This window comes from Camelus ferus, chromosome 1 (assembly GCF_009834535.1).
Source record: "Camelus ferus isolate YT-003-E chromosome 1, BCGSAC_Cfer_1.0, whole genome shotgun sequence".
NCBI classification, from domain to species: Eukaryota; Metazoa; Chordata; class Mammalia; order Artiodactyla; family Camelidae; genus Camelus; species Camelus ferus.
Genome location: NC_045696.1, coordinates 66,281,668 through 66,309,294, shown reverse-complemented (window position 1 = coordinate 66,309,294; position 27,627 = coordinate 66,281,668). Strand labels below are relative to the sequence as shown.

At 36.0% G+C, this 27,627-nt stretch overlaps 1 protein-coding gene across 1 annotated transcript; it reads left to right on the top strand.

Annotated features, from left to right (window-relative positions):
* Positions 1–29: 29 nt before the first annotated feature.
* On the top strand, positions 30–23,722 carry CLDN16 (claudin 16). The gene is given in 6 exon segments (XM_006188866.3): positions 30–225; positions 228–479; positions 12,391–12,493; positions 15,810–15,974; positions 18,085–18,276; positions 19,224–23,722. Coding segments are annotated over 6 exon segments (924 nt in total). The 5' UTR covers positions 30–147; the 3' UTR covers positions 19,358–23,722.
* The last annotated feature ends 3,905 nt before the right edge of the window (positions 23,723–27,627 follow it).

The window sequence follows — 27,627 nt, the reverse complement described above, 5'->3', positions numbered from 1 at the left end:
GCTGGCACGTGCCTCCGGTGACCATCACCTCACATCAGCCCAGAGTCTGGGCAGAACGCACTACCAGGGCTCCTTTCTCCCCCACCCCAAACACACTGAGCCCTTTCACTGACCTGCCTTCTGATTGGAGGCCGGTTGCTCCAGATAATGACGTCCAGGACCCCTCTGTGGGTTACAGCCTGTTTCTATTACTCTCACCGCAACTTAAGACGCCTGCAGTTGGGGAGGAAAGAGAGGGAAAAGACCAGGATTTTCAAGATCCCCGGGTACCAGAGGCACAGAAGACCAGCAGCATTCCGGCTACCTGCGTGGCCCCAGGGCTGCCAGCTGCCCATGTGTCGCTTGCAGACAGGCTGCTCGCTAAGATGAGGGACCGTCTTCAGTATGTCGCCTGCTTCTTTGCATTTTTCTCTGCTGGGTTCCTGGTTGTGGCCACCTGGACAGACTGCTGGATGGTGAATGCAGATGACTCCCTGGAGGTAAGAAGCCAGCAGCTTCTTTTACTGACCCAATTTGTCCCTGAGCCCCAGTGCCACACTATGTTCACCAGAACTAATGATAGTAGTACTAGCCAATGTGTGTGGCCTTGCTCCTTGCTTACTACTTATTGAGTCATTATTTGCTCATTTACTCCTCACAGCTACTCTCTGGGGTAGGTATTGCTGTTATCCCATTTTACAGATGAGGTAAGTGAGTAACCCCTCTTTTTTCATAAAGATAAATTCACACAAGGGTAGTTATATGATCCCTGCCACTGATCCCTCCAGAATTCACCTCTTCCATTGCTGCATATATGAAACTGAATAACATTCCAGTAACACCCTCCCTCACAAACAGGTATTTACTCATCTTGACTACAGCATTAAGAGTAGCATGGTAGACTTTCTTAAGGAGTGATAATCTAAAAGTTTAGTGATCAAACTCAAGGCATAAAAAGCCTATCCAATTACTATGCAATAGAAAGATGTTATTTTAAGGCGTTTCCAAGTAGATGAACACAGTCCATGGGAAAACAAGTCTTGTCAGTGTGTCACGAGGTACTGGAGACAGATGTGGATTTAAGAAACCCTCTTTTAAAAATGAGTTGCACTTGGGAGCCTACTGTTCATGCAAGAATGAGTGAGTGTTTCACATTTGAAACTTTAATTTTTCTCACTGGAGAAGCTCAGAAAGAAGTAATTTTGAAATGTAGAATCATTTTTCTGTAGCTCTAGGAATCTGAGAGAGGTAAAGCTAAGTAAAAAGCAAATCTTCAGAATCAGCAGCTATTCATCAGTAAGGTTTCTGAAAATGTAGGTAAGAAAAAGGAACAATATGTCAGGAACTCAAATAGGGAGTATGTTCTCTTAGGTACATCCTGAAGGGAAGAGTTTACTCTAACAAATGCTATACTTTTATGAAGTTTAAGAAAGACACCTCGGGGCCAAGTTTTTATATTTGTCTCCTAATGTCATTTATTAAATTCTTAAGTCTGAGAGTTTGAAATAGAAAGCAATCATCTTTCTATTTTTCTGTGTATTATTTTTCTGATTTATTCTTTTCTTGCTTTTACTTCTTCTCTGACTTCTACAGTGGCATTTCAAAACCAATGGGGTTATAAGTACTTCCTTAGTGCTAGAAAATTATATTTCTGAAAATTATGATACGATTGAAATACCATAAAGGATATCTGCTATATGTGAGTCTGATGGTGCATTTTATCGAACCATGAATATAAGTGGTGAATTTAAAAAAACAACACACAGAACTATCCTTTGACCAGTACTCAGAGAAAAGTAAAGATGCAAACGTTCTGCTTGCTCGAATATACTAGGTGATGAATACAGAAATATACTGATTTTGGGCACGCTTAAAATTATGTTTTTATAAATATGCAAAATCTTCTCTAAAAACATTATTAAAATATTTTCCCAAACAATTTGAAAATCTTTCTGCTTAAGCTGATGGAGCTGCTAACTTCCCCTGAGAAGAAACGAAGGTTTAGAAAGTGTCAGACCTTGCAGAGAGAGACTGGGAGTCCCGGCATGGAAAGTGCCTTCCTGCTTTTCATGTCAGTTCATCCAGCCAATTTGCCGTCTGTCCTGTGCAAGAACACTTCTAGTTAAAATGAATGGAAGGAACAGTTCAGGTTATTCACCATGAGTAAATCCTTGCTAACCTTGGACTGCACGTAATAGTTTTTAGCGTCTTTCATACTTTCCGTGCTTGAAATGTATTACTATAGAATCTCCAAGAAGCCTCCATGTTGAAAGAAGAAACCTTCAACAAATTAGCCCCCTTCTCTTTAATAATCTCTTTATTGTCAATATTTTTAAAGAGACAGGGATCTCTCATAATAATTGCTCTTTCAATTGGCCAGCATATAAAGTCATAAAATTATCCATAAATTTCAAGGTTCTGAGACTCATTGGCTTAATTATACTCTTCTCCGTGCTCATGTACATATCTTCTTTGGTCCATATTAACAGCTCACTTTAAACAACTATTGGACAAATGTTGACACGATAAAAGTGCCTTAAAAAAGAAAACATACCCATGGAAAATTTAAACAAAAAGGAGTATAATGAATTTTTAGATCTGGTAGTCTTTTACAGTGATGTGGGCATCAGAGTTGGAAAACGGAGTCGATAGTTCAGTTCAACGTAACAGGCATGAAATGTATGTCACGTGAAGGGTGCTGTGCTAATCCTACGAGGGGAGGCAAAGATAAAGCAAGAGTGGGTCCTGCCTTCCAGGAGTGAGCATTTAGTGAGGAACAAAGATGCACATGAGACTCTAATAAAGGGCATGGCCCATTCATATATGGGAAAGAAATGAACAAGGTATCATTGGAGCAAAGAAGATAGAACGATTATTTCCCACCAGGGACATTGAAACAGGCTTCCGGGAGGAAAAGACATTTGAACAAAGCCTCAGAAAGATGCAAAGGATTTCAAAAGGTAGAAATGGCAGCAGGGGCCTTCCCGACAAGAGGACAAATCGCAGAAGTACAGAAAAAAGGTGAGTAACAGAGAGCACAAGGCAAGAAAGTTCAACTAGCCTTTTGCCTTACTAGAGAATACTCAAAATACTACAAAATATTGTTTCACCGTTACTTATACTTGGCCTGAAGAGGAAAGTTCTTTGCATTAAGTAAAAACATTAAGAAAAAGAAACAGCACATGGCATTGCAGAGTGCACAGCCTCAAAATCAGGGACCGAGAGATCCTAAGCTCCCATCCTGCTCCTGTCATTACTGACTCACATGTGTCTTGAGGGAAGACTGATGTAGTGAAGAGAACTTGGGTTTGGGGGTCATCCCAGCCTCTGGTGGCATCTTAACTGTCTTCTATTGAGCAAGTCACAGTTCATGTCTTGAGCTCAGTTTCCTCAATTATAAAACAAAGTTGAACTCAGTGGTTTTAAGGTCCATTTTGGTCTTCAGATTCTTTAACATCAGAACTCCTTGACTAGACAGTGTCTGTAATTCCGGAGAGATGGCCAGTAGCGGGAGAGCCGATGGTGTCTAAAGCCTCCCCAGAAATTTCCATTAGGAAATCAAGTGTCAATAGTCTTCATTTACCTGTAACTTCATATGTTCTTTCATCCTTTCTCCCACTGTCCTTCCCTCCTTACTTTTTCCCTCCCTTCCTTTCTTCCATCCTCCCTCTCTTCTTCTTTTTTCCTTCTTCCTCTCCCTTTAGTCCCCCTTCTCCTTTTTCCTCCCTTTTTAAAATCCCTAAGCTCTTCTCTTTTCTTCTTCTTTTTCTTCCCCCCCCACCCTATTCCTTTATCTCTTTATCCCTCCCTTTTGCACTTCTGTTTTTCTTTTCTTTCCACCTTTTTTCAATCCACAAATGCTCTTTGACACTTGCTGTCTACCTAGTACTGTGCTGGGTACAGGTTATGAAGGAGGATGAGACTTGGATCTTCCTTAGGTTGCCTCCAGCATACTGGGGGAGACAGACAGGTGAACTGATAGACACAGTATGATGTGACTAGTGCAGTGACTACAGATAACTCCGAGCAGCCAGCTCACCCAATCCTGGATAATGAGTGAAGGCTACCTAGAAGAAGTATCTGAACTAGACTTGAGCTGGTGAGGGGGGCAGGATAAGTAGAATATTCCAAGCACAGGATATGATATGGGCAGAGATCTAGATATGGGAGAGGTGCTGTATGGTTATGGCTTTGGACGTATCAAAGCATGGAAAGTGTTTCCAGTGTAGGGAGGAGGTCATAGGGGCTTTGTGTTCATGTGAAATATACAGCTTATGCCATAGACAAGGGTGCTTCACTATAAACAAACACATATGTGTATTTTAGAAAGATCCATCGTTCTGCCTACTTGTAAGGAATGATTAGAAAGGGTAAAATGAATTATAGGGAGACCAATTAGGAAGCTTTTTGCCATAGAACAGGATGAAGATGTTGATGGTCTGAACTAGTGTGGCAGCAAGCATAAAAAGACGAGAAGACATGGGAAACTAAAAAACTCGGATTGATGGGATTAATAACTGACTGCATGTGGGGGAAGAAGGCGGAGGACTAAGGAGAAGTCAAGTTTGAAATCCACTGTATTGTGTTGGGGTAACTGAAGGAAGGATGGAGTCATTTACCTGGAGCTTAAATAGAGGAAAATCCATCTCTATACAGAAGTCATTAAGCAGCAATATCTTGTGGACCATGACACTGTTTTTTTTTTTCTTACTTAGATCGTCACACAGCACCTTGAAGGGGCCAGGAGAGTAATGCTTTTTAGTGTGAATGTTTCCAGGTTGGACTTAACGATACAGGGATCTGAGATTAAATCCCACCCTGTCAGGAAGTAGCTGCATGAATCTAGACAGATGCTTAAATTGCTACAAAACCACATTTCCTCTTCTGTAAAGGGAGAATAACAACATGCACATCATAAGTGTCTTGTGAGAATTAAATGAGCTTGTGTATCTAAAGTATTTACCGCAGTACCAGGCGAATACAAACTAGTCAATAAATGTGAGATGTATTATCATCTATTTGCACTTTATTGTTTTGTTTTTGTTCTGGAGGCAGAGATGACATTTTGTGTAATGTTCACTGAAGGGAGAAATATGAGATTTAAGTTCTATTCCTATTTTCTCTATTGATTCTCTTGGACAAATTCTGTTTACTTCTCTGAGCTGTTGGTTTTTCCATCTTTATACTTATGACTGTTCCCTTTTTGTCTAACCAAGGGAATAAGGCAGAGAGTGGAGACAAAATAGCATAAGTTATCTACTAAATACATTTAAAAAGAAAATTAATTATGAATTAATAACATTATTAATGTGTTAACCATATCATAAAATAGGTAATTCTTCATTATCCACACTGAAATAGAATGGTACCTTCTTCACAGTTACTGGTCTCTCAATTATCAGCATGAACAAAATGTTTTCACAAGCTTATTTCACTTTCAGTTCAACTTCTGTTAATTATTTACTGAGAATCTGCTAAACATCAAGCATAGTTATGATTAAAATTTTGTTACCTCAAATGAAAATTTCCCACATTTGGATTTATTTTATCTTGATAACCAGGTTCTCCGCTGGGATTTCCATTTGCATTAATGTTGCTACGGTCCTTTCAGACATAAAGTAAATATTGAAATTATTATATCTGGCATGTATTCTGATTATTTATACACTAGTTTTACTTTCCAACTGAGTTCAAACTCCTTCAGCTGTAAATACGCCTTCACTCATCTCATGATCTCCTACAACGCCTATTACGCCCTTTCACACAGTGGGGACTCATAATGCATTTCTTAATATGAACTAATTGGGTACCTGTTAGATACCTGGCATCCCTATTAAAAGAATGAATGCATGCATGAAATACAGTGTGAAGCGATGTTTACAAATCTCACATTGAGCCCTAAATGAGAAGCATCTCTGTAGAAAGACCATCACATTATCTTAGGCAGTATCTTTCACCTTGCTACAATTTAAATTTTTCTCAAGATATGGATTTAGTCCCTCTTTTTGATAAGATCGGAATAAAGATCCAGTCCCCTGAGATGTATAATTAAGTTGGTGAAGAGTCCATTCTCATCTAGAAAATACAGCTTTTCTGCTTGGTGCTGCAAAGAGAGAAAGAAATGAAGAAAAAGAGAGAGTAAAGCAAGGAAATTAGTATTTTGTAATCATTCGCTCAACAGAAATCTTGATCTGTCACAAGGCACTCATCATTGCAAAGTTGAGACATCATATTTTCATAAGGAGAACATTCAAAATGATTAAATGTATTATTTAAATTAAACAACAGATACTCAAATTGAAATATTTATATAGTTCAGATATGTAAATTAAGTAATATAACCATGAAAGCCACACAAATCTTGTATTACCTACTAAGTTTGCATTACCCAACTCTTACCACTTACACCTTTAGCTGGAGCTCCATGACTAAGCAAGCAGAGCTAAACCAAATATACTTTAGCACATCAATTCATGGCACATAAGTAGAGTGGAAAGGAAAGGTGGCATCTATTATGTTTATTTTAATCTTGCTTTCTCATTAGTGTAAATGCTTCTCGAGTTCTTTTAGACCCTGGGGTAGTTAGAAAAAGAAAATAAAATATAAAATCTAAAAGTTCAGAATTCTAGTATTAAAATTTTAAATGTCTTTTGGGTTCAAATAGAAAATGTTTCAAGTTTCAGTAGTAACATGTTATTTGCTATAGTATTATTAACACTTTTGAATCTTAATAAATATATTTAAGTAAGTACTGGAAACAAGTAAGTTGCATCTTCAGTGTTCAAGTACACTAGCACAGGGATGGTAATGTCGTATGAAAACCATAAATTCCCATTTTATGCATATACAAAGTGGTTTTTAAGAGAATATATCTTCATGACTTGTTCCATTTTTCTTTTGGCTAATGCGTTATTCTTCCTATATATACTATATTTACACACAAATCCCAGTGCATATGCGTTTATAACCTGATGCATATTGACAAAGAAAAATCTTGTTTGATAGTGGTCAACCAACAAAAAATATTTGCTAAGCCTGTTGTGTATAATTATTATATACATTTTTTTGTCTTATGTAACTGGAGGAGAAAAAGCCAGCTGAAGTATTTTTAAATTTATTTCATTCTCAAAAGATATATGAAATATCTGGAGGCAAGACAGACACACCCAAAACTGCAGTGAAGAAGACAGAGCAGGCAAAATTGTGTGTTCCTGCTTGTAAATATTTTGAAAGTGGTAAGAAAAGGGAAATTGACAAAGAATAAGACAGAGAAGCCTTAATGGGAGCCTGCTAGAATTTAGAATAAGAAATCCCAGGATCAAGGGACTAATTCATGCCACTCTAAACTCAACTGGGAAGAGTCATTATCAGGCTAGTTTCCTAAAGCTTTTTCTGAGTGTCACCCTGCTCGTCTTCAGTGCCATAATAAACACCTTCCAGAGCCAGTCGAGTAGTTACTGACACCACATCAGCACAAACTCTCTGTTCTAAATAATAGTCCTTTGACGCCTGGATTTAGCTCTTCCAGTCTGTTCAGTCAAAGTAGAAAACACACACTAACCATCAACTGTGTGTACAGTATATCAGCAACCATTTTCTATGTCAAAGTTCAAATGAGAGTAAATGTATATGGATTAGAAAAAGTAATAGATATCTTTCCTAAATAGACATCTATTGAGCATCTGTTATATGCTGAGAAGGAGGGTCTGTCAGCTCCTTGAAGCAGGGTACCAAGCTAGTCTTGGTGGTTGCTGTATCCCCAGCATTTAGTTACCCTGTTGACTGACACATGACAAACGTCCAATGAATATAGTTTGAAAGATAACAAACAGACTTGGGAGACAGATGCATATAAGTGCACATAAAAAAGACAATGCAATATTATAAATGGTACATAAGAATGGACAAATTACTGTGGGATCCAAGAAGACATTAATTCCAACTGGAAAGACTGGGGGAACCTCGCAGAAAAAGAGAAGTAAAATTTGAATGATAGGTAGAAATTTGACAAATTAAGAGCTAGGGGAGTTACTGTCATTATCATGTATCAGGAGGGGAAGACTCAAACGACTATAAGAACCAGGTAGCCAGCATCCATGAGAGAGGCAGATTGGGTGGGGATGGTGAGCAATCCACGAGCACAAGCCCCACCTACACAGGAGAGGCCACTTAGCTCGCAGTAATTGTTGCTACATAGGACCAGGGAGTTCCGGCGGCCACGTTGACCAAGTTTCCAAGGGAAGCCAGAAATCTGGAATTCTCTGTAAAATCTGCTTTACTGTTGGCAACTAATGAATATTAAGAAATTTATGCTGGCCTTACTATGTTTGTGACGTATGCTTTTATTGCCACACCTTAGATAAACTGACTTCTCCCCACTTAGGAAATAATCCTCACTTTAGGGTCATCAGATGGTCATTGAAATAATATAAAAGTTCCTCTAGTATTATTTTATATGTTATTTATTAATATACAGATCACATGTTAAGAGGAGAAAGCTTAAATTTGGAATTGTCTATTTTGGACCACCCTGTGAGATAAAATTATTAGTTAACATTTTGCATTTTTGCCCTTTAAGGAAGGTTAACCATAATATTTTAAGCATCAGTCTGCTTTTTAAGAACCTTGTCTTAAGACTTTAAAGAATGTAAATTTACTTGCCTCTTTGAGCATTCTTAATAAGTCATTGTACAACAGAGGGATAAGTAAGTGAAGACTCTAAATTATAGGCAAGAAGAGCTTTCCTAAATGTGATAAATAACATACAGTCTTTTAACCTTGTCTTTTGTGCACAAAGGCACCTTTAAGGGTGTCTCCAGTAAGTGCTATATTAACACAGAAATTTAGTTAATTACAGCCACTATTCTCACGTACCTTAACCGAGTATGAATACCAAGCAATCTAACAGTGTGCCCCTGAGCATTAATACCTAATGAAATTGGATTCCTTGTTGCCTCTAACGAGCTCATTGCTTTTCTAAATATGGTCATTGCAGGTAAATGATCAATAGCCTTGAAAATGACACTACTACTGGATTATTTTGGCAAGAAAAAAATACTCTTTTTAGCTTAAAATAAGTATCTTCACATACAGATCTCAGCCCACTTTCTAAATAACCTCACATATAACAAGAATGACTATAGTAGGTCCGTTAGTTTGTTTTAGTGGCTGAGTTAAGAAATTGTGGACGGTCACTCTCTGATTATGGAGTAGTGACTTCAAATCCATATAACCTAGCTCAAGTTGGAATGAACTGGATCCAGTGTGTTCCTGTTAATTGAGAGACTGAAGGGCAACAGGCTATGAGAAGGCTTGCTTTTTGTTGTGGTGTAAGAGTTCAGCACATGCTAAGCACAGGCTCTACCACTGACCTATACCCAGATAGTCATTCTAAGTGAAGTAAGCCAGAAAGAGAAAGAAAAATACCATACAATATCACTTATGTGTGGAATCTAAAAAAAAAAGAAAAAAAGACAAACGAACTTATTTACAAAACAAAAACAGACTTACAGACATAGAAAATGAAAACTTATGGTTACCAGGAGGGAAAAAGGGTGAGAAGGGATAAACTGGGAGTTTGAGATTGACAGATACTAATATATATATATATATATATATATAATAGATAAACAAGTTCATACTGTATATAGCACAGGGAACTCTATTTCATATCTTATAGTAACTTATGGTGAAAAAGAACATGAAACAAATATATGTTCATGGTTCATGTATGACTGAAGCATTATGTTGTACACCAGAAACTAACACAACATTATAAACTGATTATACTTCAATTAAAAAATAAAAGAATTCAGCACAGATCGTCTCTACTGTATCCACTTCCCAGGGCTGCCATAACACATTACTACAATTTGGTGGCTTAACATGGGGGAAATTCATTCTCTTATAGTTCTGGAGGCCAGAAGTTTGAAATCAAAGTGTTAGCTAAAAGAAGCTACAATGCCTCTGAAGGTCTTGGGGGAGAATGCATTCCTCGCCTCTTCCAGCTTCTGGTGGCTGCAGGCACTCCTTGACTTGTGGCCACATCAGCCAATGTCTGTCTCTACAGTCACATTGCCTCTTTCACTTCTGCCTGTGTCACCCCTCTGTGTGTCTCTTACAAGGACACTTGTCATTGGATTTAGAGCCCACCCTAGTAATCCAGGATGACCAACTTATCTCAAGATAACTTAATTCAACCACATAGGCAAAGCCCCTTTTTCCAAATAAGGTCACATTCACAGATTCTAGAGATTAGGGCGTGGACATGTCTTTTGCGGGGGCCACCATTCAATCCATGGCAGCTACCTTCCTCCACTTTCATTACGGTTAGTTAGTAATCCTGAACATAATCACTACTCAGGTTATTCTGATGTTTAAGTATTTTACTAATATTATTTATCGAGCAAATCACTTAAATTGTATGTGTCTGTAATTTTTAATTCTTATAACCACCCTAAGATTATCTCTTTGATAAAGTGAAGGGGATTGAGGCTCAAAAAAGGTAAGGCTTTGAATGCAGCACTCTTATGAGTGCCAATTTAGATTTCAAGTCTTGTGATCTTTCAGCTACAGCTTAAATTTTATGAGTGTATGAATTTACATATCCACATCCTTCTTTAGAAATTGATACATTAAATTTCACAAGATGGGTTTTCTTTATTTAAATTTTGGTCTCTGTTGTGCCTCAGGTCAGATAGTATTCTGAAATTTCAAAGCATCTCTCCCAGATTTAACCTTAGGAAGAACAAGTCAAAGTGAGGTTTTGTTGACTCATGGCCGTAGGATGAGATTAAAGTTAGGGCCTACTGTTTCACCCAGAGCTATCCCCCAGTTTCCGATTCTGGAGTACTTAGCCTGAAATAAATCTGGGATTTAAAATAAAATGGGTTTTAGTTATACCACTATGCTTAAGAGCGTACACACAGGCTGCTGTGTTTGAGTCCCTTCTCCTCCATTTAACCGCGCTTTCTTGGTGTTCTTATTTAACTTTGCTGTGCCTCATTTTGCTTATTTGTGAAATAGACAATGCAAATAATATCTCACCGAATCCTTTAATTAATAAGTGAGATAATATCATGCTTAAACTGTAACTGCTTCATAGTGTAGACTCAATATAGAATTATGAATTATTACCAATTATAAGCATTTTACATACAAAGTGATCATACAAGTACAGCATTCAAAATTGTGGAGTGGCCAGCAGTAGAGTGTTATCTGACATACAATACAGCTTCAAAGTAGAACATGGGGCAGAGAGTTTCATAGCACAAATACTGTCTGATATAATTTTATTTGGCAAATCAAAGCATTCTGTGTTCCTACCTTTCTTCTCCACACTAGTTATAATCTCCTTGCCTTTGCATTTCTCTTCCCACTTTTTATTTATTCTTTCTGCTCTTTTATTTATTCTTTCCTTAAGGAAAACTTGAAGCTTTCATTTTCTAAGATAATTTTTTGGTTAAATCTTACTAAATTCCCAGATTTCCAGGCAACGTGAATCTATAATTGCATCAAAATAAACAATGATATTAGATCTGTTCCATATGCATGAGCTCTGTCAAGAACACTTGAAAATGTCTTCTGTTGGCATGTTTACAATTCTTAGAAATCTATTGTGACTTGCAGCTTATAGATAAAATATGAGAAAGCTCAGGACACTGGTACCTTTTAGCTCTAAGTGGATACTTAGAATCATCTGTACAACATTTCAAAGTATAAGTGGTTACAGCTGTCAGGTTGTATGAAATTAGTGTTTAGTTTGTTTACATCCATACCACAGCTCAAGCATTTGTGTTCTGTCAGTGGAGCAAAGAAGAAGAAATATAAAGAAGTGATCTTTATATTTCATGTGTTGCTGTCTTTATGTGTAACTTTCTTTGGCTATCATTTTCAATTTAGGAGCCTTGTATATAATAATGTGTCTTCACGGAACTCATTGTTCATGATGAAGAAAAAATAATGTACATTCCTAATAGACTCAAAATGTCAGCAGTTATCATCTATTTTCACATGGATTTTTTTTTTTTTTTGATGAGTAAATGTCAGCACAGGGACTTATTGAAATGTGAAATGACTTATTTCCATATTAAACTAACTTGATGATGGAACCAGCCATAGGAATTTGCATATGTTTAATTCTGATTTTATCCATTTTAGGCATGACTTGTTCCCCTTACCCCCCAAATCAGGAAGTGAATTCACTTCCTGGTGGGGAAAGCCTTTAATTGTTAGTGTTTAAGGGAAAATGCTCTAACATGCATTGTTTTCTGTCAATGAAATTCTGATCATGCTCTCAACCACTGTTAACTTTGCTGTCAAGTTCACCACAGCCAAGCTCTTCCTTTGATCATGGTGAATTCGGGTGTGTCCGCATGAGTCATTTCACACGGTGTCTTCTCCAACATCTAGGTGAGCACAAAATGCCGAGGCCTCTGGTGGGAGTGTGTCACAAATGCCTTTGATGGAATTCGCACCTGTGATGAGTACGATTCTATATATGCTGAACATTCCTGTACGTATTCCTTAGACATTTCCCCTTGTCTGGGAGGGAATACTATAGAAAACCGAACTCAGGTTTCCACTGCGTGCTTTTGTTTTCTACTGTACTATATTAAGGTTCTATCAAATTTTAAATGTTTTGATTAGAAATTTAGTTGATTTCTGAAATGTGAATTGAAAAATTTTTAGCATATTTTATTTTTATCTTTTCTTATGTATTTATAAATACCTTTAAGGGTAAAAACGTTATCTTACTCAGCTCTGCTACCCCCAAAGTGTTAGGTATAGCGCCTTATACACAGTAGGCCTATGGCAGGCACTTTAAATTGACATGAATTCTTCAGGGTACTGTGATTTTATGATTCAAATTGACAGGTTAGATGAAAGCATTTTAGCTATGACTTAGGTCAAATAGAAAATTTATAATATTTCTATGGAAGATTTGCTAAGAGAGAAGGTGGAGCTAGAGGAACAGAGTCGAGACAGAAAAACAGGTAGGGAGACAGACAGGCAAAGAGACACACAGACTGTGGGGCCAGGGAATGAAAAAGTTAATATACACGGCACAGTATTAGCAGAAATCAAAAAGCCAGCTCCTTCATCCTCCTTATCTTTTAGCTTTAAATTATAATTAGGTGTTAACAAGACCCATGTTTCTATGAATAAAGAAATTTTATAGATTGAAAATCTTATTACTCATTCTCTCAACTCTTGTTCAATACTATTTATTTATTTAATCAAATTGTGCTGAGAATAACTGGATCTGTTATTAAAGCAAAGTGGTGTTAGTATCTCTCAAAGCAAATGATGGCTAATGGGACAACATGGCAATTTCTTTTCTCAAGATAAATGAAAAGTAAACCCTTAGAATGTGACTTTTCCCATGAACAGCTATTTCAGTCCAGGAAAAGCACTTAAAAAGGCGCCATGCTCTAAATCTAAAATCTCTTCTGCCATTTAGGATTTGAGTGCCTGGAACATTTTTAACAAATTCATCAGGCCTTTATTTTACTTTTTAGCAAAAGGTCTCTTTTTTTTTTTCTTTTTCACTTCTTGCACTAACCTAGTTCCACCTACAAAGAAGCATGATTTGATCAATGGAAATGGATGTTCATGGGGACACTGGGCTAGTCCAGAAATGCAGCATTAAGGTTAGAGTTGAGAAGAAGATAGAAAGATGAAGTAGCTCAAAATTTAAATATTGTTATCTACATTTATGCAAAAAGGGAATAAAGTCACTCACAAGCCTACTACATGGAGAAAACCACTGTTTGTCTTTTAAAATGTTCCTTTATCTTTTGCCTGTATTGTCTCACATTTTTCTTTTGATATAGTCTTACCTATTGCTTTCAAATAACATCCCAAAGATCTATTAATTTTCTTTACAAAATTCTATCATATGCTTAAAGAAAAAAGAGATGAAAATGTAGGCTAAGAAAATAATGTAACTATACCCTCTGAGTTAGGATGTCACCTATAAGAGAGAAGGATTTTATTTTCAGTCTTTAATCTATTTTATACAATCACAATTAGTTAACCTTTCTCATGGCCTTGTATATCTAAGATATGTGGGCCCAGATACATTTTTTTAGGGCTCATATTGATACAGTTAATTTGAGTCCTTCCCCACCCCCCAAATCAGAGTATTTAACAAAAAGGAAATTCCTGACTGGTCAGCATTGGCAACCTTCTTGTGGAGTTGCCTTTCAGAACTGGGCTAGCCATGGGGGCCTCTGGATGGCACTGTAGGAATGAGTCCTGGAGTTCCACAGAGCATCTGAATCATACTTTGTATGGAGCAAGGGTCAGAGAAGGAAAGACCAGGACCCACAGTGATTTCAAGGCACCCATCCAAATGGCAGTCCTGGCCCTGTTGGTCCCAGTTTCCAGAATGCGACTGAGAAGATTCCAAGGGAGGCAGTCCAAAGTGTGGGACTACTTGTCTTGGGGGTGCTGAGTAGGAGGCCCACTGGTATATACCACTTGAGGATGAAGGATATGTGTTGAAATATATAAACTAATGTCATCGAATGAATTACATATTGTTCTCTTTCCTCAATTTTGGAAAAAAAAAAAAAAGGGAGCCTTTGATTTGGCCTGCATTTGAAATTTGAGCCAAAATTTTTAAAAATAATGCCATATTTTGAGATCTTAGTCACCTATAAGTAAGGTAGAAACTGATTTTATGCATTGATTTCCTCTCTTAGATAGATTATAAAAATATTTTATATTTTAAATGAGGAAAATTGGCCATTTTTTTGTAAGCAATCTATAACCAAATAGGCCCTAAAGTTATCTCACCACTGAGGAAAAATTCAGACACAAGGAAACCCCAGATCACTCTGAAAAAAAAAAAAAAAACATAATTACTGTATCATCAAAAGAATAAATGTTATTACTCCTTTCCAGTAGCCAGCTAAAATAACAGTAGCTCTGACTTCAGGTTATTAAGCCTCCATATGTGACACAATTTTCCTATTTTTAGTTTAGTATAACTGGGACTCGAGTTCAGGAAGCTTTCACAGTTGATGACACTTCCATTGTGGAAGATGACTGCTACTATTCCACTTCTGTTTACCTGAGTTTCTCTTCCCTAAATTTTCTACCTTATATTATCATTGGCTACAGCTTTAAAATACGCTCAGTTGACAGTGCAAGGTTGAAGCATTATTGCAGAGTGTTGGCCAAGAAGGATCACAACCAGAAGGAATGAGAAAGAATATGACCTGGCTTCCAAAAATAGTCTTCTTCTAAAAAGCAGAAGCTCCTTCTCCTTCTGAAGATCTGCTGATTGCTCCCACCAGTCTGAATTGGCAAGAGATGTCTTGAAGTGTTTTATTCTGTTCCCTTATGCCAAACCTTAACCAATTATTTACATTTTTTCAGTAAAACTTCAAACAAACGTAGTAATGTTTTATTAATTGAACATTTATTATCTTCTGAAGAAGAGATCCTCTGTTTTCAATCTGGCATTTAGCTATAATACTTGTGAACAAGACTCATTCCACAACAGGAGGCAAAAGGGAAACGATTACTTAGTCCCTACCATATGCCAGGCATTTTGCTGGGAGGCCAACAAGACTGCAATAAGCAGGGCTTAAACAAGTAATAACGGCGATTGTCTCATGACATTTTTAGAGTTTATGAAAAAATTAAGGGTATTTATTTTTAAGTTCATGCAAATTTAAAGTCTGATTTTTTTGTTTATTTTTAGTGGGCATGTGTTAATGTAGGTTAACGTACGTGGTTGTCTGCTTTTTGATGTGCTCCTGGGTGTTAACCTGTTTCCCTCCTCTGACTATGCTCTGGCCACATGCCCTGATCTTCAGTGAAGCTGGTGGTAACTCGGGCGTTGATGATTACTGCAGACATTCTAGCTGGATTTGGATTTATCACCCTGCTGCTTGGTCTTGACTGTGTGAAATTCCTCCCTGCTGAGCCATACATCAAAGCCCGCATGTGCTTTGTTGCTGGAACTACATTACTAACAGCAGGTACTGGTCTGGACTCAGTGATGGGGCGACAGAGACCAACCTAAGGTCCTGAGGTGAAGAAGGGTGCTGTTCTGAAGCAGTTCACTTTAGGATCATATGCAACTTGCTTCTCTAGATTAAAGGAACGAAGAGCACCTCCAGCAACCCTGCTTTCTTTAGTTTTGGAATTAGATAATTAATTTTTTGTTACTATCCCTCATCAAGGTTTATCGAAGTCCTCAAACTGTTTTTAACCATTTCAAAGGTTATATAACACTTTAAATTTCTAAAAATTTTTGTGATTATTCCTGAAGTCAAATCCTAAAATAAACCCTAAGCCACCACCTCCTTACCTCTACACACTGCCACCAATTAACTAAATTGTACCAAGTCCTGTGTTAGACATCTCTCATAGGCCAACCTTTAGGGTCATAACTGTAACAATAAGCAGATTATGCTATTATCTCCACTTAAGCAGGTGAATAAATGGAGTTCTGAAGACTAATAAATCAAGCATGACTAATAAACAATAAATCAAGAAACACTTCACACAGTGTTTATTAGTGAAACAACAAAATTGGTATTTTACTGAGCTCTGTCATCAAATTCAATTTAGTCTTCTTTTATCACAGCACAATGCCTCCTTTGGATTGTAATGCAAGTTGGGAAGACGTACACTATGGAAGAAATCAAAGTACAGAAAGAGTAAAACCCTCTCTCTGGAGGTGAGCCCACCCTCCAGAGAGAAAATCGTCTTCTTTTATGGTAGCAGTAGAAAAGTTAACAAAGCAAATATAAGTACCTGACCAGGAAGTGTAGCGTGACTATATAGGAACCTTGAAGTTAAAGATACTTGGAGATACATAAGTGTAATGTGTGACCTTAGGCCAGTTACTTAATCTAGCTCCTTTGTTTGAGCTGAAAAATAAGGTTAAGCCCCAGCAGAAATATATCCTCTTAATTGCTGTGGTAAAGGTCCAGTGTGGGCAGAGTAAGCCCATAGCAGAGTCTCACCCATCCCACAGTCAAAAAATGGGGCCTCCCTAATATTTTCACACACAAGCATTGAGTCAAGACCCTAATGATCCTTAACTGTATTAAAAAGTCACAAGAATTTAGTAATGTTTCCTTTTTAAGATATTTATTCCCATATCCAGTCTCGTGATAACATAAAGCTTTTGTATAAAACACTGTTTTATTTAACAAATTTAAACATTATTTAATGCTATGAAATTTTGTTCTAGAATGTTTTTTGAGACATCACTAGGTACTCTATTTTTATAAAATACCATAACAAGCTAAATATAAAGAAAACCGAGTCAATGAAGAAAATCCCTGCAGGACTGGCTGGAGAGATGACTAAAATAAATTGCCAGAGATGGCCAAAGCCTCAGGGTCCTCATTTGATATTAGTATGCCATATATAAATGCGTGTATATGTGTGTGTGTGTATATGTATACACACGAAAATCTGTTTCTAAGTTTCAAGAAAAGAACTTTTCAGCCTAAAGCTATAGGTTATAGTATTATAGAAAAGGCGTGGTAATTTATATTCTGTATTCGAAAGGTTACTGTGTCTTCATGATCTGGTCCTTCTTTTACTTCTTGCATTAAACAATTGGGAAAAGAATGCAATGAAATTGTGACTTCAGTGGATATCACAGACTCACTACAAAAAAATGTGAGAGTTTCTTGGGGGTCACAGATTTCAGAAACACTGTTTTCACATAACCTTTGTCCCACAGCTCCCCACCCCTTTTTCTTACATCTGAGCCCTGACATGCAAGTTATATGCAAAAGCAAGAGGCATCATGTCAAGCTAATCAATTTTCAGAAAGACTAATCTGGGAGGATTAACTTTTATTTAAAATGAGCACAATTTCTTAGTCTAGTCTTATATGGTGTGGGAGTAGTAGATAAAGACTTATTGTAACATAAACACAACTTTTGCTTCACTTATTTTTAACCCCAACACGCTAAGATGAATGACTTTAAAAGCAGTTTCCATATGGGTGCTGACTATGTAGCTGATGTAACTTCAATCGTGGGTCTGGGTGGTGGGTCTTAAATCTCCTTGGATTTAAATGGAAAACAGGCCTGCATTATGTTTAGTGATTTTCTTTTCTTTCAGGTGCCCCAGGAATCATTGGTTCTGTGTGGTATGCTGTTGACGTTTATGTGGAACGTTCTTCTCTGATTTTCCACAATATATTTCTTGGCATCCAGTATAAATTTGGTTGGTCCTGTTGGCTCGGAATGGCTGGGTCTCTGGGTTGCTTTGTGGCCGGCGCTGTCCTCACATGCTGCTTATACCTCTTGAAAGGTAAGAACAAAATAAAACAGCACACTTCCTCGCCTGCGGTAGCATCCCTCCCAGCCCAGAGGAAACACATCTCACCAGCCCAAGGAACGTTGCTTGCTTGCTCCCTGCCTACCCCATTAGAAATTTCAGTTGTTGGAGGACAACTGATTCACAACACTAGAACCTTAGTATCTGGCTAGTGGTATGTTTGTTGGGAAAAAATCCCTGTAACTACAACTATGTCCAATATCCAAAAATATAATGATAATTTTGATGTGTCATAATCTTATATGTCTCACTTTACTCAATCTACTAAATATATAACCACATTCTGTTGATTCTTATTTTGTAGTTGGCTTTATTCCTTTGATAATTATGTAAGTTTAAAAAGCTAAAGATATAATCTGTTCTTAGAAACAATAATTAGTACATATATGTAAACTAAAAAAAAGGGCAGTATACTGTGTCTATGTATTTACATGCAACATAATGTGTATGTACAGTCGAACTGTAATAATTCTACCTAATAAAACTGAAAAAGAAAAAAAAACTATACTAAAAAAATAAATAAATCTCATCAGCTGAAAGAAAAAAAATAAAATTAAAAGATGTATATCTAAAGTTAAACAGAGAAATAGGCTGAGAGCTAAGTCAGATACATATTTGTTGTTAAAAAATGTAACGTATTGGGTTTCCTAAAAATGTCACTGAAAAAACTAAGGAAATTCCTCTCCTTGCAAGAAAAAAAAAGAAAAAAAAGGAAATTACTTGGCTGAATTTTAAATCTATAAAAGCTTTTAGGTTGAGAATCTTAGATTTTTCTTCTAGGGTTCTTCTTAGATGATTCCTTCTTGGACTATTTATATTCTTGCCTCTTTTGGGAAAGAATATATAAAATGACATTTTTTTGTCAAAGTTTACCGAGGCATAATTATTTTTATGTCGCTATCTTTATCACTTTCAAACAGATATCGGACCTGAGAGGAACTATCCTTATTCCATGAGGAAGGCCTATTCAACTACAGCTATTTCCATGGCCAAGTCGTACGCAGCCCCCCGGACACAGACTGCCAGAATGTATGCTGTAGACACTAGGGTGTAAGGTGCCGCGTGTAAGTCTGTGTGTGTGTGTTATGTAATCAATCAATGTGTTCAGGCCAATAAAATAACAAGCCGATCCAGGAACAGTTATCTAGACTTTGTGTTCAACTAAATTAATTGCTCACCTTAATCAAAAAGTTTGATTCTCCTATTACTTCTCCTTTTCAATTCTTACATTCTTCCACGTTTTTTTTTTTTACCCCTCCTCTCTCACACACACACTTCCCTTGTATTTAACGATAAGGTTGCCAGGATATAAAAATGTTTGTTTGTGATTTCCATGTTGCTATTAGAGATTGTGACATGGTAATGTTAAAGCAAAATGATGCTTTAAGAATAGAAAGCAACTTTCAAAAGAGGCCAGAGATGCTAATCTTTGAAGGGGTTGACAGGCTCTTAGCTCCTTCCCTGGCTTTTGCTTCACTTCTTGTATTCTCAACTGAGCAAGATATTTGATAACTTTGAAAAAGATGGCTCTTCCAAATTCAAACCAGTATATCAAAGCTTACCATTGCTCTGATTCTGTTAAAATAGGAAAAGAAAATAACAGCTTGGTGTACCAGTTATGGGTGGGAGTCAAAGTTAAAAATGTTCCCCTCCACACTCTAAATGTCAAAAGCAAATGCTAAGTTAATACTGGAGTCAGTGCTGAATTTCTTCCTCATTAACAACATAGGAGACCTGTGTATCATGTTATCGCCACTCCAAGTTTGCCTGTGTACTGTCAAATATTAAACTGCAGCAGTGATAGCTAAACAAGGGAGTTCACTCAGTATTGAATGGACATCCAAATGTGTTCTAGAATGTACCATAATAGAATTCACCACTTCAGGTGTCCTCTCACCGCTGGATCTTCAGCACCCAGCAAAATCTCTAGCATGTGATAAACTGTGCCAAATATCTCGTTGCCTGAAAGAAATAAAGGCACACAACTCTCGACTGAAAATAATCACTTTCCCTCAGAAAATATGTGCTTTTTAGAAAAAACAGAATTATATATGCACTTAAAAAAATCAGTAGATGATTGCTAATGGGATTTTATTCGTATAATATAACCTTATTTTTTTAAATTGTAGAGTTTGTTTTTCAAGTTATAAAATTTAACCTCAGGTTTTCTAATTCCCTATTACTCACATGAATAGCATTAATACCTTTGTGGTACCTTAACAGACTGTCAGCTGAACTAAAAATTAGTTCTTTGGAAAAAAGGAAATTTAGTTGTGAATTTCTGAAGCTCCCAAAAGAAATGTTTCCAATTAAGAAAGATAAACATACTGTGAAATTGAGACGATGGAAGCTGGTACGTGAACTGTGGAGAATGATGTTCATGAATTCACGTGGTATCTCTTTACCAGTATCTCAGGAGAATGTCTAATCTAATCTTAGAATTAAGAACAGTTGATTCACTTTTATTTCATGGATATTATTAACTTGTGTAATTGACATTTAACAAAATCATTTGTAGATTATGTTTACTAGTTCTATGGGTATTCATCTATGCATTTCAAAATTTGTTTTCTGTTGTTCTTTATTTTCAACCGTGGCTTTTAAAATTTCTATTCCCACATTTATTTTATGATATATCATGTTTTATACATTCTAATAAGTCTCCTGAAATACTCCTGGGGAAAGGCAGGATAAAGTTAGTTAAATAACTAGTTAGATTTTAGAGATACAGATCTTCCCCCCCTCAAAGGTTTCATTTGTATGAGGGTATATCTCAGACAGTTATGGTGATAATTGAAATCTATGAATGTTTAAAATTTTTTTTGCAATAAAAATATTTTGTATATCCTAGAAGGAATATTCATATTTTTAAAAATTCTCTGGGAACATTTATTCCTAATCCACTGTGATTTAATGAAACACCCCAAAATGAAGTATAACAAAGAATATATTTTGTACAGCAACTAGTGAACACAGAACAAATAATAAATTATGAAGCAGTAATAATTAACAAAGTGGTGCTTAGCATGCACAGAAAGAAAATATAAGCCCAAGGTATACACATTTGTGATTATTATGTTGAAGCATTAAAACAGCCCACTAAACTCTGAGTATTACAATTTACTTATATCTTGTTAATTGTGGTAAGAAAAATAAAAATTTATAAAATGGAGCAATCTTATTACCTATCCCTTTATTAACTATTACTTTCTAATATCACATTTTAATTGAAATTAGCTACTTGTTATTATAAAAGCTATATAGGTGCATTGTAGAAAGTTGGAAAACATAACCAAAAGTGTATGATATTTAAATACCATGGGACTGACTATATTCTCTCCACCTGTATCACTGCTCCTAAAACCTTCCTGAACATCTGTACATTCTTCCAGATATTTTGTGTTTACACACATACACACAGACAATATATTTCTCTTTTAAGAGATCATTTTTAAGAGGTCACTTTAAGAGATCATGTGTTGCTTTGTAACCTACTTTTTTCCTCCATTAATTACCATTATCTTTCCATAGCAATACATTTGCATCTTATCTAATACCTGATCCATGTTTAAATTTCCCTGAGTTTCTCAAAATGCACTATGCTACTGTTTACTTCAAACCAATATTTGCATTTCCTCTGGTTGTTATGCCTTTTATGTCTCTTTTAACCAAGCTGCATTTTTTTTTTTTTAATCCCTGGCTTTTTTTTTTTAAAGAAACTGAACTGGTTTTCCTACAGTCTGTTCCATCTTCTGGGTTTTCCTGGTGGTGTCATTTAGATTGTTTCCCTATACCTTGTATTTCCAGTAAACTGGAATTTAAATCAAAAGGCTTTGATGGAATCAAGTCAAAAATAGTTCCTTACATACACCATACGTGAATCTTATCTGGAGACCTAATATCTGGTTGATTTAGCCTCAGTTGTGCTAAGGTTGTTCACTGGATTGGGGCGATGCCAATCCAATGCTTCCATTCTTCACTTACACATATTTTTCCTTTAGTGACAAAAATGAGTGATTATTGTAGGTGCTATTTTGGAAACTCGGAATATCTCATTCTCTATTAACCATAATAATAAATTTAAAATAATACTTCTAACAATTGATAATCTTTATCTGAGTAAGTAAATACATCAGTTACAGGTTGAAGAAAGATTACTTTTAATTTCTATTTTAGGTCCATCTGCTGAAAACTTCTGTAAAATAAGCCTTAGTCTCTTCGTTTGTCTGTTTAGTTACCCTGAGAAGACAGGATAAATGGTTAATTCTTCCCCTTCATTTACCAATTTACTCATACAAAATAAGGAGCTGGTTTATTAGTGAGATAATATATAATTTATCAGCCAAACAGGGACAATCTGAGAATAAAAGTGGGTGCTATAAATAATTAAGTCAGAACTCTCCTGGGAAAGCAAGGAGGTATGGTTCTTCTTTTAGCTCGAAGGATGATGAATAATTTGCAACTATTTCTTTGTATTTGAGTGTCATTATAACTTGCAGAGTTTCATTGATTTAATGTGTTTTAATCCGCAATACCTATTATTATTATGATACTTATATTGGTTCCCCTTTGGTCTTGTGTGGGCTTTTTAAAGCTGGCTCCTGTGTTTTCTTGACACAGTTCTTTAAAAAAATTTTTTTTTCAGTAATTGTAATGTTGAAGTACATACAGAAAAGTACATGTTTACAGCTAGATGAATTTTCACAAAGTGAATATACCTGTATAATCTGTATTCATGTCAATAAATAAAAGATTATCCTTTCTCAGAAGTTCCCTCTGACTCACCTTCTAGTCATTACCCTCCCCGTTCTGTGGGTAACCACCTATCCTGACTTCTAAAACCATAGATTAGTTCTGTCTGTTTTTGAACTACAGTGTATTTAACTCTTTATGTCTAACTTCTTTCACTCAACATTATGTCCTCAGATTCAACTTAGTTATTTTTAACACACTTTCCAGAGGGTTCTTCTGAGCATGCATAGCCCAGTTAACTGACCCAAGTGTAAAAATCACTTTTAGAAAATTATCTGGGTAAAGATGATTTCCATACAAGGGGATCGGATAATACAATTATGTCCTTCACCATATAGTTTTCTTGTTCATAATACTGTAAACTGTAAAATTTTCAGATATTCTGATATTACATTCTTTAACACTCTCTTCCTTGCTCACCACCCTCCAACCAACTGCATTTCTTTCTCTGCCTCAAAAGCCCCATGTTTCTCTTGCCAGTAGCCCTGCAACAACTTCTCTGCTTTCCAATTCTTACCCCTAGCATCCTTCCTCTCTCAGTAACACATCATCACTTCTTCAGGGAGACCTCCCTGACTTCCACTAGACTGGGTAAGGCCAGTGGAAGTCCCTAATACCTGAGGGCTCTGCTTTCATTCCCCCCATTGCACTTCACTTAGGAGTGTGGTTTCCAGATCCATATCTCGATCTCCTGCAAGTTTGAAAGCCCTAAGAGAGCAAAACACATTCTCCTTTGTGCACTGCTCTATTCCTGGTACCTGGCAGAGTGCCTGATGCATAGTAGACCTTTAATACATATTTTTGAATAAATGATGATAATACCTTAACCGGAAAAGCTAAGCATTTTATTTGCATCCATTGCATGCAATTACTTCCTCATTGGATTATTCCTTCCATTATTCATGCATACATTTGTTCAGTTTAACTGAAAGGCTGTCTCCTTATTTTCAAGCAACCTAAGGCATAGAGGGGACAGAGGCATAAAAACATGAAGCTTAGAGTGCAATAAAGTAATTGCCGTAATGTGGGTGTGAACAAAACGTCATGGGAAAAGCAGTCACCGCCTCTGCCTGTGGAGTCAGGGAAGGCTTCACAGAGGAGGGAAATTCCAGCTGAGAAAAGAAAGACGGTAAGTATTTTCAAAGAGAACAAATTAGGGGAAAGAGTTCTCTGCAAAGAGAAAAACGTGCACAAAGAATGAAGAGAGGGCAACTAATGTGCTAAAAATCACAAGCAGTTCCATGTCCTCAGAGCATAATTGGGATAAGGAAGTTTAGATATTCACAGATTACTTTAAAATAAAAACCCTAGGAAGATGGCATTTTCTTTCTTTCCAGTGTAGGAAAATTGAGGTGAAGTTGTTTGCTAAAAAGCCGTTGACCACCATTAGAAATACTACCCAAGTTCATAAGGTGTTAGTTTTATTCTGTGGGGTAACTATCATGGTTTCTTGTTTCCCTCCTACAGTCAGCCTCTTTGAGGCATCATCTATGTAGGGAAGTCATTAATACAGCCTTCACCGTCACAGAGACACGTTTCATTCCCAAATTCATCTTCCTACCGTATCCTCTACTTTACACCTTATCTTCTTTCAAATCAAATCTTTTACCTTTTCATTTTTTTTTCTTCATCTCAACATTCCAATTTCATTTTAAGGATGATAAACTGGGAACTACGTGGGAAAAGCATTCCTGGAGCAGATTCTGCAGTTTTTGAGCTATGAAGCAATCGTTCTCAAATGAACAATGTCAGCCCCTGATATGCAGTAATTAACTGGAAGATAATATAATGCACAATCCAATATTGGTTACCCTGTTTCCATTCAAAAAGGCTACTGATTTGTCATTTAAAATTTTTACTGAAATCTTTATTTGTTTTAAAAAGAAAAGAAAGAAGAATAAAACAAACAAAAACATCAATTATCCCAGCACCCAGAGAATCTTCGTTAACAGAGAAAAAAAATACATGCATAAGATTTCTCAAAAGTTAAGAGTACAGAAATGTAAATATTAACAGCGTCTCTCTTATTCACCTCAATGGTCCACCCTCATCTCTCTCCCAGGAGGTGTACCCTTCAAATATCTCTGCTATCCTTTCACAGGGAAAAATGGTACTTTATGGCACACATAGATCTTTTGAAAATGTATACTCTTCTTCTACCTTTTAAAAATAAAATTAATAATTAACTATATTTATTGGCATTTTTCCATATTGCCTCATTCTTTTCAATGCTGCATAGTTCTTTGTTCATATGTACCACTATTTTTGCTATTTTTGCTATTATATGAGATGTGGCAAAGAACATTGTTTTAAAAGCATCTTTGTTTTCTTATAGAATAATAACTATAGTATTACTTTCTTTGTCTAAAAGTAGAAATGGCTGAATCCTTGTGGAGATGTATTAACATTTTTGATATATATAGCCAAATTGGCCTTCAAAAGATGTGCTAATTTATCAGGAGTGTATACAAATACTTGTTTCCCCACACCCTTGCCAACACAAGGTATTAGCAACATTTAATATTATTACCACTTTTATGGGTAAAAAATGATTTATTGTTGTTTTAATTTACACTTATTTAACTAAATTGAGCATAGCTGATAAACTTTTATTATAGTCACTAATTATTTGAATATTTATTTCCAAAGGTGAAAATTATGTTTTTTTGTTTTTAGTCTCATACTAGCATGTATCTCCAATTTCAAAACACATGTTGAGCTTCTGAAATTGTGTTATACTTACTGCCCATGGTGTCTGAAAACATTTTTAGGTGGTGCATTGAATATTTTTCTTTTACTGTCATCTTTTTTTATGTGGATTTGAATAAGCATGTTATCCACTTACAATATAATTTAAAGTTTTCATTTAAATATATTTAAGTTTGAAATGGAGTTGATTTAAAAATATATTAAATGAAAATAAGTAAAAATGCTTTTTAGGTATATCCAAAATAAGAATGCCCATATTTGAGTGATTGAATAGAGTACACAGTGGGTTAATCAATGTACTATTCTTAAAATATACTCCAAGCAAAAGGTTCAAAAGTTTATTAAATTTCATTGCTTAGGCAAAGTAGAGCCACAAGTTAGAATTAGAGTTAGCAAGTAAAAAGAGGACACATGCTCAGATTCAACCTATAGGCTTTCTCCAGAGCCAAAAAGTAAGAAAACAGAATATTTTTTAGTTATTTAAAATAGATCTCAGAAATTACATTTCACTCATAAATATTTTACTATATATGTATGACAGATAAAGACTTTTTAACAATGTAACCACAATACCATCATCACAGTCAACAACATGAACAATTAACAACTCCTTAATATCAATTTTCCCAAAGTCTATTTTGTTTCAGCTGTCTGAAAATGTCCTTTTCAACTGGATCTAAATTGCCCACACTTTGCATTTGATATAACTCAAATAAAATGCTATCATTTTAATTTCTATAATCTGTATTTGAATGAGGATTTAGAAGACTTGAAAAATGCAAAGTACTATAAGGTTTCCTTTGCAAAACTCAACTTCTTCCACAAAACTGATGGGTTAAACGTTCTGTTGATAATGTTTGGAGGTGGCAGGGATGGTGGTGGTGGAGAAGTTGTAGTTAAAAATAGAAATTTAAGAGAAGTTAAGGGGATGCTTTTGTGATACAGGTTTGGTACAGGAAAGGAAAATGAAGCCAGATAGACCTGGCCCTTTACCGTCTTCCTGAGTTTGCTGGAGGAGGTGCTGGGTATAGGAGGAAAATTGGGAAGGGTTGTGGAAATCATCAAATGTTTCTATTTTCTAAATTAAGTTTTTGTATGCAAAGCAAAGTCTATGTAGCCCAGAGAACTAGAGGAAGGAATTGAGAGATACTCTAGTTGCAAATCATAGTTTTCCTTTTATAAAATTTAAACAAACATTATACAGTGCCTTTGTTTTCTAAAGTTATTGCACAGAAAGTATTGATTACAGGAGGAAATCAAAGGGGGGTTCATTTCATTGTTAAAGGGAAAAGCTTCAAGTTCAGTAAATAAAAACAAAATAAGCTGATTTGGTTAATATAACAGAAATTGAAGCAGTCAGAAAACCTTGTCATAAGCAGACAAAATAAAAGTGAAGAAAACTAAGAAAAAATGCATTATTGGAGAATAAAAACTGGAGAGCTAAGGCTTAATCACATGGAGTTAATGTTCTAGTATTGGTTATTCAGAGAATATGCCAATTCTTGCTGCCTTCTCAATGGAATCCTCTCCTTTTGCTACTAAAATTATATTAAATTAAAAACATGTGGTGGGTGGAAATAGCTCAGTGGTAGAGCACATGCTTAGCATGCACAAGGTACTGGGTTCAATCCCCAGCACCTCCATTAAAAAATAATAAAAATAAATAATAAATAAATAAATAACATGTATTTATAAAGTATATAAACTCTCCTCTACAGCCTTACACAGTTTAGTTTTGGTTGCAAACATCCTGTAAACCTCAAACAGAAAAACAGAAGTCCTGCAGTCACACAGACTTACCCTTTTCAGTGACCATCTATTGTTAGCTGAGTATGTCTTTTGATTGTCCATTCATTACATTTA